At 38.4% G+C, this 17,091-nt stretch overlaps 1 protein-coding gene across 13 annotated transcripts in view; it reads right to left on the reverse strand.

The window, feature by feature from the left end:
- PCNT (pericentrin) overlaps nucleotides 1-17,091 on the reverse strand; it is a 99,756-nt gene that overhangs the window by 3,682 nt on the left and 78,983 nt on the right. For 12 of the 13 annotated variants that reach the window (XM_083842080.1, XM_083842081.1, XM_083842073.1 and 9 more), the window contains 11 exons: nucleotides 16,910-17,083; nucleotides 16,061-16,256; nucleotides 15,254-15,476; nucleotides 14,593-14,743; nucleotides 12,056-12,763; nucleotides 11,283-11,560; nucleotides 10,407-10,509; nucleotides 7,996-8,160; nucleotides 5,790-6,028; nucleotides 3,983-4,071; nucleotides 2,396-2,549 (listed from right to left, as the gene is read on the reverse strand). In XM_083842080.1, the coding sequence (XP_083698206.1) occupies nucleotides 2,396-2,549; nucleotides 3,983-4,071; nucleotides 5,790-6,028; nucleotides 7,996-8,160; nucleotides 10,407-10,509; nucleotides 11,283-11,560; nucleotides 12,056-12,763; nucleotides 14,593-14,743; nucleotides 15,254-15,476; nucleotides 16,061-16,256; nucleotides 16,910-17,083 (2,480 nt within the window). Of the gene's footprint in view, nucleotides 1-2,395; nucleotides 2,550-3,982; nucleotides 4,072-5,789; nucleotides 6,029-7,995; nucleotides 8,161-10,406; nucleotides 10,510-11,282; nucleotides 11,561-12,055; nucleotides 12,764-14,592; nucleotides 14,744-15,253; nucleotides 15,477-16,060; nucleotides 16,257-16,909; nucleotides 17,084-17,091 lie in introns of those variants that run through there. The other variant, XR_014586130.1, reaches the window with a different exon arrangement.

Genomic DNA, 17,091 nt, shown 5'->3' on the forward strand with positions numbered 1-17,091 from the left:
CAATGAATTTATTCATACAGACAGTATTTCAATACAAATAATACAAAGCAAACTAGAAAATCAGTAAACACCACCATCACCAAAACCTCACATATACCTGGATTGATACCAAAATAGACTAGGCAGCTTTGTATACAAGGGATTCAAAAAAAATGTTTTGGTAAGAACTGGAATACTAACAACTCTCACTCTCCTGATATGCAACCAGAAGTCCCTCAGGTAAGAAAGCTGCAGTCAGATGTAAGATCAAATGTCCAAGTGAGAAAAGTCCTACTTCTGTGGAGAAGGACAAGAGAATAGTATGCTGCATCCGAGTGCGTACTCTCCTGGTCAGCAGGTAAAGGGCTATCTTGAAAAATCTCATAGGACCCTCTAGGTGATACGCTGTCTGTATTTCTTTTCTCTACATGATTAACAGATAAGAAAGATACATTTGTGGGGACACTCTATGCAAACATACTGCTACTCCAGAGTTGGGAGGTTTTCCTTCCCCTGCACCTTTTGATTAACGAAAGGTAGTTCCTATCCATTAATTTCCTTCTCTGTATCTTTGCCAGGAAATAAGAAAGAACAGACATCATTTCACCTATTTTGCATCCACATTTGACTTCAGCTATCACTAACCCAATCATTCAGACTAAACAGTCGGTGCCTATTACTGTTATTATCCTTGTTCCATACAATACGGCTGACTTCTCAATAGGTAAGCTGCCAGCTACTGTTTCTATCAGACCCTGACGCATGCAGAGTCAGAGGAACAGGATAGGGTAGAATTTAGGCTTTTGGGAAATGCTTGCAAGTCTACAGCTCTCCAAAATGTTCAGCTAAACTCTATGCAAAACAAAGTACTATGTATCCTTCCCAACAAGCGCTGCCCTATCCTGTTTCCCAAATTAGCCAGAAATGTTAAAAGATAGAAAAACAACAAAAATCAACAGCTAAAACAATTTGGAGCATCTGCTGTCTTTGAGCACACATAGATGACCACAGCTATTTTCTTGTTACTCAGTGCCCCTGGTTTTGGCTGTGATAGAGTTTATTTTCTTCATAGCAGCTGGTATGGTGCTGTGTTTTGGATTTAGGATGAAAATATCATTGATAACACATTGATAATGTAAACACTGCTCTGCAACAAATAAAATAAGTCAAGGACTTTTCAGCTTCTCATGCTGCCCTGCAAGTGAGGAGGCTGGGGGTACACAACGAGCTGGGAGGGGACAGAAGCAGCAGGACAGCTGACCCAGACTGGCCAAAGGGATGTCCCATACCACGGCATCATGCTCAGCAATAAAACTGGGGGCGTTGGCCAAGGGAAGCTACTATTGCTTAAGATCTGGATGGGCATGTCAGCCCAGGTGAGCAATTGCCTTGTATATCACCTGTCCATCCCATTCCCCCTCCCCTCCCCTCCTCCCCCCCCAAGTCTTTATCTCAATCCACAAGTTCTCTCATTTTAACTTTTACAATTCACTTCCCCATCCCAATGAGGGGAAGTGAAAGAGAGGCTGTGGGGTACTCAGCAGCCTACCTGGTTAAATCACAACACTCAGTTTTCTTTAACCAGCACGCAATAATTTTATTCATAAAGTACACAATTTATAACAAGAAAGTTAAAAAAAAAAAAACATGCCAAGCTGATGCAACTGTGAAATGCTACCATCCACATCAACTGCTACAGGTCTGTATTATAAGAAGGAAGCCACAGATGAGGAATAACTTGTGGCTATGCATTATTTGAGGTTACTCTGGGAGCTTGGAGAGCCTGGAACTGGGAAGATCAATGACAAATGAAGGCCACGTCCCTCCAGCTCCAGCACTGAGCTTGCAGCTCAGGCGTTTTCTTAGCAGCACTGTGCAAAATGCCACCTGTGACATCCAACCCAGCAACAATCATCTGGGATCGTATTCCTGTGCAGAACTGGACATAATTCATGAAAAACTGGAAAAAACACACACAGCAAGTTCCCCACCTCCCATTCAGCGTGTTCACTGTCCGAAGGCAACTAATACTAATGCAACACTGTCCTATGGTAGAAGAGCCACTTCCGCTGGAAGGTGAACTTGCTTTCTTGCATTCTTAAAATAAATCTCCAGTTCAGAAGGCAAAAGCACAAGAATTACCCCTCAAAGAAGATAACAGACATAAATACTTCAGCCTGTCGAAATGAAATTGGGGAATACCACTAGGAGTATTCTCAGTCCAAGAACATCAGACATACTCAAAGAAAATGAGAAATTTTATTCTCCTGTAGCATCTTGAACCAAATTAAATACTTACCAGACCTAAGAAAACAAATACCTCTTCTTGTTCACGTACCTCCTCCAATAAGTGGTTACGTTTTTAGGAAAGACTGTCCAATATGGCGATTACACAGAACGCAGACTGCAGACTGACCTGTTGTGTGACCAGTGAGAGGATCTGGGGGAGTGGCTCAAAAATCTCCCAGAGCTGGTTCTGTGACACAACCCAGTGTCCCGGGTTGGGGGAGAGCTGACATTAACAGCTAGGAGCTGCTGCTGTTTCAGAATTTCTGTTCCAACACCAGACGCTGTGTTAAGAAGAAAACAGTTTAAAAATATTCACTGAAAACCCACTCAAAACAGCCCATTATAAATACAACCAATAAATAAATAAATAAAAACACAAGAATTGCAGCAGCATACATTTGGTTTTCATTTTAAATGCACCGATAGAAAATATTTCAACTAATGCCTTTTTTATATTTTTAAATCAGATTTAACAGAAATTTGACATTTCAGTGTTCAAATTGTTTCCTGCAAATGGAGAACTTGCATTGTTTTCCTTCTCCAGACTTAATTTCTCGTCAGCTATTGCCATATCTGCACATTCCAAGATCTGACACGAGCAAATTTTTTTTTCCCAAGAAATTCTAATAACTATTTTTTGCTCTAACTATGTATGTTAAGTGTTGACTTACACTTTTCTGGTTGTGACACAGATAGCAGAAAAAGAAGAGGAATTTGTTGTATTTTTAATAACAAATAACCCAGACAGATAAGTCCTCTTTTAAATCACTATAAATGATTTGATTTCTCCTTTTGTGAGGCTGCCAGATGCAATTTTGTAGTGAGGTTAAAAGTTAAGAATGTATTTCAGGATTCAAGTTTTGTAGGAACACAACAATAATATATAAGAAGGGTGTTATTTATTTATTTATTTTTAATAAGTATTCCTGACTTAGAATACTGAAAATGATGTAGTGTGTTCATGTATCACATAATGGAAAATGTACTATTAAATCTGAATTTTGTTTAGTCTTCAAAGCCACAATTGGAATATTACATACAATGGGACAGTTGTACGATATTGGGTCCCATATTAGGATGTTTGTTCGAGTTCTTATAAACATATCCGTAAGCAACTCAAAGGAACACAACCCTTACTGGATTCTATCAGACCATACATCCATCCGATTGTATTTGTCATCTACGACAGCACTTAACAGATAAAACAGTTAACCTGTCACCAGATTAAATCTCTTCTATACGTCTGGAACCATTTAAAACCCTTTTTCACCTCTGGCAACACAAGTACACCCCTTCTCAGACTTATTTTTGATATTGCATGTACCAATTTCAGTACTGTTACAGCAGTATTTGTCCTTGTCTTATTAACTCATGGCATTAATTTCCACTATAAGTAGCTTTAAACTGTATGAAAATTCTTTGATAAGTTTAATGAACATTGAGTCGTTCAATGAGCTTGAGCAGTTGCAGTAAAGGGAGAAGAGGAACAGCTTGCTACTGTTTTAAAATTATGAATTCTGTAAGTTTTCAATTTTAAGTTCTTACAATGTCATTTTAAACTCAATCATTATATGCTGAGGAAACAGATAAACAGATCTGTGTTAACACAAACATACTTTGCCTTTTTTGTTGTGTTTTTTATTTGTTTTTTTAATGATACACATCACTACAGAAAAATTATGATTTAAGAAGTATAACTACCCCAACGCCTTACCTGTATTACCTCCTATACTGTAAGGAATGGTTTCACCCTGTGCACTCTTTCTGTAAAGTTTGTTCCACTTTTTCACCAAAAACTTCAACCTTGATAACAAAATTAATTTGTACAATCATTAATAACAAGCAAAAATAAACTAAGATTTAATATTAAACTCTTTGTTGGTACAAATCATATGAAACAACACAAGTAACAATCCTTGTAGGAATGGAGAAAGAATTCTTCAATTTCAGTCCTTAGAATGATGGCTTACACCATTTTGCTTTACAACAATACTCCGAGGGTTCCAGAGGCACAGCACAATTTACACTTGGTTTACATTAAATAACATTTAAAGTCTAGCAGGTCAACACAACAATCCACAAGAATTCTTGACAGCTTACAGAGGTCTGTCATAATAAAATCCCAGAACACCTGGTTTCACTGACTCAAATGCCATTTTCATTATATTGCTAACTGAATGGATATGATTCATCATGGAGACACAGCTAGATCCAGCCCACAGAAAACTTGCTTTCAGCCAGGTAAGGGAAGAAGATGAAAAGAGCAAGCAAACACTGCCTGAGAAACCCCAGCTCTTCTCCAATCTGCTACAGGCCATGTCAGAAAGCTAAATTCACTGCAATTCACTGAAAGTTTCTGCTTACAGCAGAGCCAGCATTATGCAGTGCACAGCTACTGCCAGTGTCCTCCCAATGAGGATTATGTCACCCATCACTCCTACGCAGCACCAGGAAGACCTGAGCTTAAGAGCCTGGGGTAACAGCAGATTGTTTACATCACTTTTTTTTTTTTTAAATCTTTGTACGTACTTTTTTTCCCCCCACGGTTACTAAACACTGAAGAAATCTATTGAGGACACAACCATGCGAACCTATACATCTAGGGAAGAAGAAAAATCCAGTAAGCCAGTCCCTCAAAATGGTTCAAGTTTGGATGGCAAAAAAGGAACAGGCATTGGAGCTTAACCACAACATCCTCTTGAGTATTGGGATGCAGATGCTGTGAGCTGTGGGATGGCAGATAACACCCTTGGTTTGTATCTGGCCCTGAGGCACTGGAAATGTTTGCAAGTTTTGGCATTGCTCTTCCACTCCGGCTCTAACCCTCCGGGGAGTTTTGTGGCAGCTCCTCCTGCCTCAAAGGATTAGTTCGGAGGTCACTTTTCCTCCATCTTTTGATACGGCTATCATAGCATCCACCTCAAAGACAACAGTACAAAGACATCCTGTAAGATCTCCTGAAAGTCTTAAGCTTCTTAATAACATTTTTTACAAGACAAGGAGATTGCTCAGAAGTCATCTATTAAATTTAAAACTTTTTTCATTAGATGGACACAAAAGACATTATGAGGTGGTGTATTGTTCTAAGCACAGATATCAAAATCCACTCCATAGTAAACAACTGCGTATGACAGAATCACGCCCAATGAAACAAGGGCTATTGAACTCAACAGGAAAATCATCTTTGATGAGACAATAACATTACGATACAAGAGAATATCCAGTGCATCCAAATGGACAACAACTGAAAGGACATCAGTTTGTAATTGTTATGCATTGATTTGCAAATATATTGCATCTGAGCATCTCTCAAGAAGACAGATACAGCTTTTACAAATCTTTGGTTTAGTACAAATGCAACTTAGCACTGACCCTGAAATAGAAATCTGGCCAAAGTTACAGCTAATGAGTCACATCTGAACTAGTTTTGGAGAAATCTTTTGCTAAATATTAAGTACGATAAACCATCGGAACTATTCATTTTTTTTATATTTCCAAGAAAACAAGTGTTCTGGTTTTACCTTGATACAGCGATGACTGCTCTGACTGCACATCTGAACTTGGTAAAAGGGCGGGAATGGGAAACAGAAAGCTGCAGGTCTGCAGGTGCAGGGTAGATTCCCATACGTGCTATTAGAGACAGGGTTGCTTGCTCACAGTCCTGAAATCCGCCGAGGAGCAGCAAGAGGTATTTCTTCTGATAAACTAGAGCTTTTCTAAAGCTCTCTGCTCTTAGGTACTTCCTATATAATTTCTGCATCTGGAGGAAAAAAAAAATCTAGCCATTAAAATTTAGCTACATTAAGCCCAGAAAAGTTGATTGTTTTTTTCCAGCAAGGTTTCCCGCAAATCAGTTATGCATCAGTATTTAAACTTATTTTGCTTTGCAATACTGTAGAAAGCTATTTAATAATTATGAAGTATGGAAGAGTTGTACATTTCTCTTTAAAATGAATTTTTGAATGAGTATCTGTACTACCAACTCTGCACCAAAACTGTCCAAGTCACAAAGTGGTGGTATTGTACTCTGAACACCATATAAGAAGGTTTGTAGTAGTCTACTGAACTTCTGTACACCCATGGAGTCTTGACTTGACTAAAGTTTTGTCATGATTTCTGATTGGTGTACTGTCTTCATGTGGAGTGTCTATACTACAGACACAAGGGCAGCTGCAACACCTCTGTACCTAGCTAAAAGCACCCAACTTTGGAGTGTCAGACTACCTTAAATCTGAAAGTTTCACAACAAAATTGTCATACCTGAGATTCTAACACCGTTTTTCTCTTCAACAATTAAAATAGCATTTGTATTAAATATTAACCATAAAGCACATCAGTATAAATGCCCACCTAACTTAATTATAATTAAATTTGTCAGAATAAAAGTATTTAAGATTAGGAAAAAAGAAATATAAAAATCTAGATGTTTGATAATTTCATGCTTAGACAACAAATCTTGATCTCCCTCACATTTAAATGTAGAAAGAGATTCCAAAAGGTAGGTGACTTTTGGTGCAAGTTTCTGTCTAATATCAAGAAAGTTAAAAAGTATCTTTTCTGACATAGGACACACGAGGAAAGAATGTTCCTAATTTAATATGCAGCTTCTAAAATCATTTAACCATAAGATCACCTTTTAAAATGGCAACTGAAAAGATTACAGTATTAAGTTCAAATTAAATGCCATAAACTGACAGATACTTAAAACCTTAGTGGCTGGAAAGGTGTCCAGCAGAAAAGAAGCTGGGGACGCTGGCTGAAAGCTGGATGAACGTGAGCAAGCAGTGAACACCAATGGCAGCCTGGTCTGCATCAGAAACAGCATGGCCAGCAGGACTAGGGAAGTGATTGTCCCCTTGTACACGGCATTGGTGAGACCGCACCTTGAACGCTGTGTTCAGTTTTGGGCCCCTCACTACAGGAAGTCTACTGAGTTGCTTGAGTTTGTGGAGAGAAGAGCAATGAAGCTGGTGAAGAGAGTAGAGAACAAGATTTGTGAGGGGGAATTGGGATTGTTTAGTCTGGAGGATGCTGAGGGGAGACCTCATCCCTCTCTTCTACCAGCTACCTGAAAGGAGGTTGTAGTGAGAAGACTGTCAGTTTCTTTTCTCAGCTGACAAGTGACAGGACATTAGGAAGTGTTCTCAAATTGTGTCAGAGGAGATTTAGACTGGACATTAGGAAGAATTTCTTCACAGGGAGGGTGGTTAAGAATTGCATGGGCTGCCCAGAGAAGTGGTAGAGTCCCCACCCCTAGAGGTATTTAAGAGATGTGTGGGCATGGCACTGAGTGACTTGGTTTAGTGATGGGACTCAGTAAGTCAGGCTGATGGCTGGACTTGGTTGTCTTAAAGGTCTTCCAACTTAAACGATTTCATCCCTATAAATCTGAACTGCACGATTCCTGGCCCCCCTGTAACAGCAAGTTTTTATCATATTAATAATAAAGACAACCCAAGCAGAATTACTAAATTAGTTGCTCTACATGTGACAATAATCACTTAGGCAATGATCAAGAATGATAATACCAAGGACTGAACTTTCCAGACGGTTTTATGACCTTGAGTTGGTAATAGTTCTCACACAGCAAATCTGTGCAACAGGCAAGATACTGAGAGCAAAGTGCCAACGGTTTAAACGATGTGCTAATGGTTACAGCACTGTCTGCTCCTGAAGCTCCAGACTAGCTCCAGAAGCTCCACTGGCTAGCCATCACTATCGTTTTACCTTAGGACTGGAAGTTTCTACCACTGGTTTGTTTTCAATTTCAACAGTTGCTTTAGCCAGTTCAGACTCTGCCCGTTTCAATGCATTCTGCAGAATGCTTCTCTCTTGCTGCCAAGCGTCTCTTTCCAGTTGTTGAACAGAATCAGCATCATCTGTAGATCTGATCTAAAAAGAAAAAAGTATACGAGCTATGATAGTTCTCACACATTATTTGACTTGAGATGTTTGGCTGTGGAAGTAATAACCTAACTTTATGGACAAACTAAAAAACAACTATCCTGATAGTCACTAGCGGCATTCAGGTGTTAAATGGTACAAAAGTAAACAGAAAAACACAAGCAGCCCTAGTTAAGAAGTTACAAATTAATTGTTAATCAAATTACTCCTTCCCTCTGTATATGTCTGATCAGTGCCACTATACTTACAGAGGTGGGACAAAATAGCATCTTGAGAACAAGAGCAGAGGACATCATCTACAAAACACACTTCAAATAATAATTATTAAAAATAGTTCAAACATGGGAAACAAAACCCATCTGTATTACACTGAACTGGAGGGAAGCTGCTTTACGTTAGTCTTGCCAGCAAGCATCCCAGTAAGGATTACAGTCCTGCCATCCTACGCATTCTGTAGACAGAGCTACAAAAGCTCAATTTGAAGGCAGTAACAGATCCTTGTAATACCTGAGGAGTCCTATCCGATATCCATCAGGTTGATTTCCACTGCATCAGTTGGCATGATTACTGCCTATTCATTTTCGTACAAATTCCTCTGTAGCATTTTGCCTGTATATCTAATAGTCCTCTACTTATCATAACCCAAGAAAGTAACAAAAGTAAATTCCTTCTGTTTCCAGAGCATGTAGTTCAGCACACTTAACTGAAGGAGAAATTCAGGGAGGAACCTGAAACAAGAGGCAATTCTGGAGAACATAAAAGCCTGAAAAGAGGGCAGAGAGCAGGGATGTTTGTGACCACAGAACTAAGGACATCAAGGTGCATTTGTTCTCTAAGATAAAGAAAAGCACGTGTCTTTAGGTTTTTAAGTGGAACCTCTCATTAAACAAAAATAGAGTCCCTGTATTTTTTGTGATCATTACAATTGCTTCCTCCAGCACCGAAGTCTGATCCAACAACAGAACAGACTGCTATACTGTGAATGCCAAACAAAATAATGTTAAGAGGCCTGCTAACAGAAGATGACGACCTCGGAAAAAGTTAGGAGCACTGAAAAGCATTTACAGCAGAGTTTCTAAAGACAATGGCCCTAATTACATCAGAGGAAAGAAAAAAAAGAACCCAAATATGCTTTTTTTTTTTTTCCTATTCCAGTAGAGTAATAACTTGCATTAAGCTAAGCCAGACAAACAGCTTACCTCTGCTAAGTCAGATTTAAATGTAGCCATAATGTTGTCCTTATTCCCCACAGGCTCTCTGACCATTTTGTCCACAGCAGAGGGCCATATAGGTTTGTGAGAGGAAGGCTTAGTCAAATCAACTTCAGAGACACCTACCCAGAAAAGGTTACATCTCCCACCCTCAAGGCCGGAGATGATCTTTCTGGCAACCACCTAAGTGGCTGCACAGATGATAGAAGGAAACTGTTTAGTGTTTTTTGTAAGCAGTTAAACACAGGGAGAGCTTTCACCATGCCTAGCCAGCTTTTCATAGATCAGACTTGTATTACAAAGAACATGAGAAAAGAAGTTACCAAAAGCCTCGTGTTCTGAAAAGTCACAACTTTTTCTCAAAGGTAGGTTTTTTGGGGATCTTCTACAAAATTGTAGATCAAGCAGGTGAGGGAGTAGAGGGAGGATGAATTTAACAGAACGAAGACTGTTAGCCATAAATCAAAAAAGGCCAGAATGGCTGCAATGCATTTGAAGAGCTCTCTTAAATAGGAAAGAAAGATATCTATGACAGCACAAACTTATGTGGTGAATAATATGAAATTTTATGGAACTGAGTTCAATTTTCAATAATCCCTAGGTATAAGATATCTGTAATACTGCAAACATGAAACAAGACATGCCTCCTGAGATGACAAACCACTACCACGCTTTTTGAAAACTGCTTGGCAATTTACTGGAAAACAACTGTGTCTGGATGTATACAGAAGAAGCAGTAACACTTCCCAGGGTTTGATAACCTCAAGCTTATTGCATACTTATTACATACCTAGGAAAAAATGGTTTCAGAAGCAGACTTTGCAATACACAAAGTGCAAGAGTATGATATTAAATATGCTAACATAAAGATGGTATGAATAGAAGAGTTCCTATTTTTTTCTATCCCCACGGCAAAAAGGAAAATTTGTTAAAGAACCAACAACAACAAAAAAACACAACACAACAATCACTACCACTACAACTTATGTGTGTATTAGAACTCATACATGCTGTTTTCCTCACCTGAGATGCAGGAAGAGACAATAAATCTGATTTTAGTTCCTTTAACATCTGCAGTAAAGATGCTACAGCTTCATTATTTGATGCAGACCAATCATTAACTGTTCTGTTAAATAGAAATACTTTTTCAGTATCAGGTTGATTTGTAGTAATTTCATATTACGATTAGTATACATCTGATTCCTTCTCCCCACTGAAATACCTTTTTAAGTCTTGATGCTGTCCTTATGTACTATTTATCACACAAAATACTATAAATACACACAGAAATTAACAGTTTTTATTAAAGAGTAGAATTTCTAAATAGTGCTGCACAAGAATTTATTCAGAAGTCTGTACTTTATGCCAGCCTGAAATTCTATTATACAAATTCAGGCTGCAGCTAGATGTTACCACAGTATTTCACTTTGCCGCCAAAGAAAAAAAATCACTGCTGCTTGGCCACTCATTCTTGATGACTACCTTTTCTCTTCCACGCTCAATGGATTTTCCCATTCCAAACCTGAAGCTGTGTTGATTTTTTTTTTTGATTGCTCTCCAATCAAACTCCTGCAGCTATCAAACTGACAAAATTCTTTCCAACTCAAGGTTTTTCTTTATGGATTTGTTCTTTCTTAGCAAGGTCACTTCACAGATCTGGTTCGAAAGCAGGCACACAAGCTTCTAACAGGAATAGCTACAGTGTGATGACAACCTTTTAAATACAGTCTGCTGCCACCATGAAACCATGGTTTCACACAAGGTAGGTCTTGTAAGCAGAGGAAGTGATACACTACTTACTTCCTTCAGCGCAGGGCTTTCAGCCATGACCCACACAAGTTTAGAAGCAGGATGGAAAGAAAACTACTATTTCATAACAGAGTTTAAATGGCTACTCACTTATTTACTGTTTTATATATGAACTCATTCAGACATGCAGCTACAAAAAGCAACTGCTGTCTTATCTTCTCCAGCTGTTGTTGCTGCTGTTGCAAGTTCAATTTTTCACTTTCTTTTGTCATGGGCTGTTTGGCATTTTGATCTTTGTTTAAAGCACACAACAGTTCTCGTTGATTGTTGGAAGACGAAGGACTTTCTCTTAACTCTAATACTGCCAGTATTCCTTGCAGCTCTTTAATTTTTTGTTCATCCCTCTTGTGTTGCAGTTCCAAATTTTGCTATTTGAACAGAATAGATAGTAACAAATTGCTACTTATGCATACATATACAGATTATATAAAAATATAATATATATTTTCAGTCTGCATATACAGAAATAAAAGCATCACACCCAACTAACATACCCATCTCAGTGTGTTCCTTAACCCACAAACCCCTTACAGGAGAAGACATATTACTGCACTCCAGGGCCACCAGTAAGCCATTTAATTACTATAGATTAGGCATCTTCTCCAAAAACTTCCGGACTCTGTGACTGACAAGTCTCTGGAGAGTCTACAAAGTCTCCCTCCTCCCCTAATGAGAATGAAGGAGCTGAGAAACAAGAAGGGTGAAACTGGAAACAAGAAGGGTGAAAAAAGCAGAAAAACAGCTGACTACTGAATTTTTCATAGCAATTTGTTTCAGGCATTTTAATTGAGGAATACTATTTTTACAGGTTCTCTGTTTATGGCTATTTCAATGTAAGAGAAGACTTGAATAAACATTATTACCAGTCTTTCTTGATCTCTCTGCCTGTCTGTCTCTTTTTCCATTTCTGTTTGTTGCTGTTGCCTTTGCTCTTTCTCCTCTTTCTTGTTATCTTGTTCTTGCACTGTCTCAAAGACTAACTGCAATTGCTCTCCATCAGCTTTCAGCTTTGCCTCTCGTTCCTCCTGGGCCTTTAGGGAGCGGATTACCTCTTGATTTTGACTCTGAAGAGACTCCATTGTAGCTTGTAGTTTGTTACCGATCTCTCTCTCCTTCCGTGTTTCTTTGCAACACATCCATACTTCAGCCTCTAGCTGCCTTTTAGAATGAACAGCCTTCTGGTGTGTTTCGTCAATAATAGCAGCAAGCTCTGTTGTTCGGGACCTCTCTTCTGCCAGCTTGGCTTGAAGCTCTCGGATAAAGGCTTGTTCCAGCAATGATGCCCTGTGCTGACAAGAAGCGTCTTCCTTAGCTCTCATGCTCAACTGTTCTGTCAAAAGACGTTCATGATTCAAGGAATTCAAGAGCTCCAATGAACGATTTTTCTCAGCTTCCAAATTTCTCTGTAGCTCTGACACTTTTTTCTGTTCTTGAGACAGCAACGCTTCACAGCGTGAATGTTCTATCTGAAGTTCCTTGCGGAGATTATCATTTATCATTTGCTCATGCTCTAAGGATACAGACAGCTGGCTATTCTGCATTGACTGCAGCTCCAAGGCAGCCTGCAAATCCTGCTCAAAAGGAGAGGCATGAATTAATATTCTAGCACAAGCATTCCTTTGTTGGAGTAGGCAAGCATTCAGCAATTTTCAACCTTCCGTTTTATCCATGGAGAAATTCAAGATTGAATTAGAGCAGTTCAGGTATTAAAAAGTGTAATTAAAAATGGCAAGTTTAATTTTCTAATTATGAGTGCCAGAAGCATAGAATCATTAAGGTTGTAAAAGACCTCCAAGATCATCTGGTCCAGCCATCACTCTACTACCAATGTCACCCACTAAACCACGTCCCTAAGCACCACGTCCAACCTTTCCTTAAACACCCCCAGGAATGGTGGCTCCACCACTTCCCTGGGCAACCCATTCCAATGCCTGACTACTCTGAGAAGAAATGTTTCCTAATTTCCAACCTGAACCATCATGACACCAAGTAACAAAACCAAAGATCATACTAAAATATCTTTCAGTACTTTTTTTTTTTCCCTCTTCAATCAGTACGATCCTCATTGGGAGTCAATATTCTTTTTGTCACTCAAATGCCTTAATAAATGACACCTGAAGCAGAAAAAAACTGTACTGATTTAAAAGAACCAAACATTTAAGCAGTAGGAGCATTTGTAAAATCTCTGGATTTTACAGCTCATCTATTTGAAGCACACAGCATAGACTGATGATGATAATCCATTCTCAGGTCAATTTTGCGAGTTAGTGCATTGCCATCACCATACCTTTAGAAGGAAAGGAAGCAATTGAATGGGCAGTCTCACAATGCTTGCAGACAGAACTAGCATTGCTGAAGTCCTTTGAGGAGTTTCTACCCTCTCCCTCCAGTCAACACCATATCTTTTCTGACCATATAGGAATCTAGGTCATATGGCTACAGGGCAGACATGTGGCACAAACTGGTATTCCATCAGCATTCTGCAGTGGCATTTGTGAACAGTTTAATCTGTTGCACAACTCCATAGCTTGGGCAATGCACTTCTTTTTAGCCTTTAAATAAGATGGTCTTCCTGAGCAGTCCTTTTACAAGATGGAGCATGTTAGCACCATGCCTACCACACAAACAGAAAAAGACAACCAAAAACCACCTACATACTTAAACACCTATCAGAAAGATAACATAAATGAGAAAGACTAGAAAAAAATAGAGTCAGAACTGTCTCTCCCCATTTTGGCCATCTAACCAGGATTGTTCTGGAGTTAGAGTTTGGCTTTGGTTTCTAATTTTACAAAAGGTTTACATTAAATCATCTTCATTTTCTAGTCATTTTAAAGTCTTTTACAAGAACTAAGTCATTGCTATCACAGTATCAGTGAGAAAGCTGTTCATTTGTTTTCTATTCAGTTCAGAAGAAAGGGTACAGAAATGAAGAAAGTCCGGTTAACCTCCAAAAATACATTTTAAGTCAGAGGTTCCAGATACTCTCTGCCAAGCATATGTATCATTAAAAGTTTTCTTTATAATCTTAGTTGATCATACACAGCACATCCTCATGGCATATTTGCTCTGGAATAAAGGATGCAGTTACACAATTGTAGAATCTGGCTTTACCTGTACAGCAGAGGCAGTACAAAACTGACCCCAAGAGAAAGTTTAAGGCTCTGAAAACATTAAGATGATATAAAAAATATGCATACAACATTTGCTTATTTCTATGTGTGCAGACAGTAACTGAAAGCTTTAATTCTGCAGGGGAAAAAATGCCATGCACAATGGGTAGAAGTAACTTTTCTTTTTTAAAAACTGTTATTGAACAAAAACACTGGATACGAAAAACAGTGCAAAAACCCGTTCATTCACTTCTCTTGGTACATGAAGTTAAGATGCAGGGCATTACCTCCAAGGCCTTTTTATTTTCATCTTCTGCTTTCTTATGCTGAAACTGTTGTTCCTCATACAAGCCTCGCAGCTCTGTTTCTGTCAGGCGTTCGGTCTGCAATTCTTGGAGAGCAGCTGTCAAATCCTTTTCTTTATTTTCCAATTCAAAACTGAAAAGTTCAAAATGACACTATCTATGTTCAGAACAGAACATCCATTGCAAGTGATGCAAGTGAGACATTTTGGATTACTTTTTGTGAGTTGGTCTATAGACTTATTTAAGATAGCCTCAGTTACAAAGGTCAGTTTCAAGTCACAGCTGTTCAGCATTTTAAAACGGTTTACTTCTGTACAAGCAAAACTAAAATTGTCCTATTTAGTACCTACTAAAAGATATAGATAAATTATCTATCCTGGCAGAACAAAAGTGGTTCTAAGAGGCAATTCTCTGTTTACTTTTATTACAGTTATACAACATGCCTCGACTGCTGAGAAGGTTATGAACTAAGTGCTACTGGGAAGGTAAATATTCAAATTTGAATCAAGGAATAAATAAATTTGTTACTAAAGAAAAACAAACATATCCATGAAAAGTGACAGAGGCACATCTGTGAACCCAATGAATATAAAGCTTTTTCAGACCTGTCAATAAATTTAAATAAATAAAATCTACTTCTCACCGGAACTTGTTTATTTCCCTCTGATGCTCTTCTAGGGATTTTTGTAGCCTCTCATTCTCTTGCTTATGTTCATACAGCTCTGACTTCAGGGCTGATACTGCTGCTTTTTCTTGATTCAAGAGTTCACATGTTTCAGAGACTCTCTTCTGCTCCTCAGACAATGAGCTGTGCAAGTCACTTACAATTGATTTTTCCTGCTGAAGTTTATATTCTAATAATTCAACTAGGATAAGAAAATGTTAGCAGTTATTTATATTCCAGAGAATTTGACAATATACTGTCAGTAACACTGCTTCAAATTGCAGAAAAAAATAGCTGTATTAAAGCATTCTTGTCTGGAGAAGTTACTTATTTTCAAATATGATAAGAAAAACCAGAAAGATGCACATATATGCTACAGCTTTGCCTGCTAGTGGACCAGGAAAAGTAAGGATATAAAAGCTGAGTGAGACTGTATGACCTACTGTGATATACTGCAAATAACCTGTTACTCATAGATTCTATAACTCATTAAACAAAATGATACATTTACTAGCAAATATATATACAAAGAATTCCCTGAAAACCACCAAGGGTGTCTTGCTAGACTTAATGTTCTTTCCTATATACATACAGCCAGCATTCAACTCCATTGCTTTGGGTTCTTTTAAAGCTTCTCTTTGCTTTTCACAGATTTATCTTAAACAATAACATTAGAATGAAGGAAAGGCCCGCTTCTTCCTCTGCTAAAACTGGCTTTTTATCTGCTATGCAAAAAGGAAAGAACTGACATAGAAAACTGGGCAACGAGGACTTGGCAATTACTACCTTTCCTCCGAAGCTGGTGTTCTTGTTTGCTCCCATGATCTTCTGCATTTGTAAGAGTTTCCTGTAACTGCTGCAGCTTCTCCTGGTTCTGAAGGTGTGTCATGCGTAGCTGAGCTCGAAGGTCCTGTATCTCAGAGAGCAAGCTATTTCGGTCTGAAGAGAAAAGATGTTCTACAACCATCTGCCTCTGTTCCTCCTGAAAATGATCCAACTCCTATTAAATCTACGAGTCTATCCCCATTTTTTTTCCTACAAAGATAAACCCTAGAGAACCACTCAGTACACGTTTTATATAGATGCAACTTCAAATGACTAAATACATATTTAACATTAACTGTTTGAATTAAAATGAAGTAACAAAAGACCCCACTTCACTAGCTTCCAAATAGCATAATAGTAATAATAATAGTTTATACATAGCAGTTACCAGAAACCATCTGGTCTCAAGCTGAAAACTAATTATAATGAAAAAATCCCAAACAGTTATGGAGTTAGCTCAGGATACACCCTCTGCAAGAGAAGTTTGTGAAGCTCCAGATGGATTTTTTGAATCAAATATTTCCTTTTCCCTATCGCTGTCCCCTGCTCACTATTTTTTTCTGGCTGCCAGGTAAAATAATCAATAAGCTCTATAATAGAAGAGCTTGAGAACAACAGTGCCAAAACAGACTAGAAAAGCCTACTCATCCTATACAATCCAAACTAATGCACACAGCATTATTTAACGATAGAAGTAATAAACTTATAAAAATATTGGTAGTATCCATGCAACATGTCCAGATCTAACCCCAAATAAAGAATGGGGGAATAGAAGTGATTTAGGAGCATAATTCTAAGAGGTTTTCTTACTTGTTGTTTCATGATATACTCTAGTCTTTCCGCTAATGAAACTTCATCACCACACCCAGGATCGGAGAAGTGAGACTTCAAGTCAATTTGCAACACATTTCTCTCCTTCTCAAACACACTCTGTACTGCTTGGAGAAATTCTGCTCTCCAGTCAGCAGCAATATCTGAACGTTCCTGTTAAA

This window comes from Anser anser (assembly GCF_964211835.1).
Source record: "Anser anser genome assembly, chromosome: 6".
NCBI lineage: Eukaryota > Metazoa > Chordata > Aves > Anseriformes > Anatidae > Anser > Anser anser.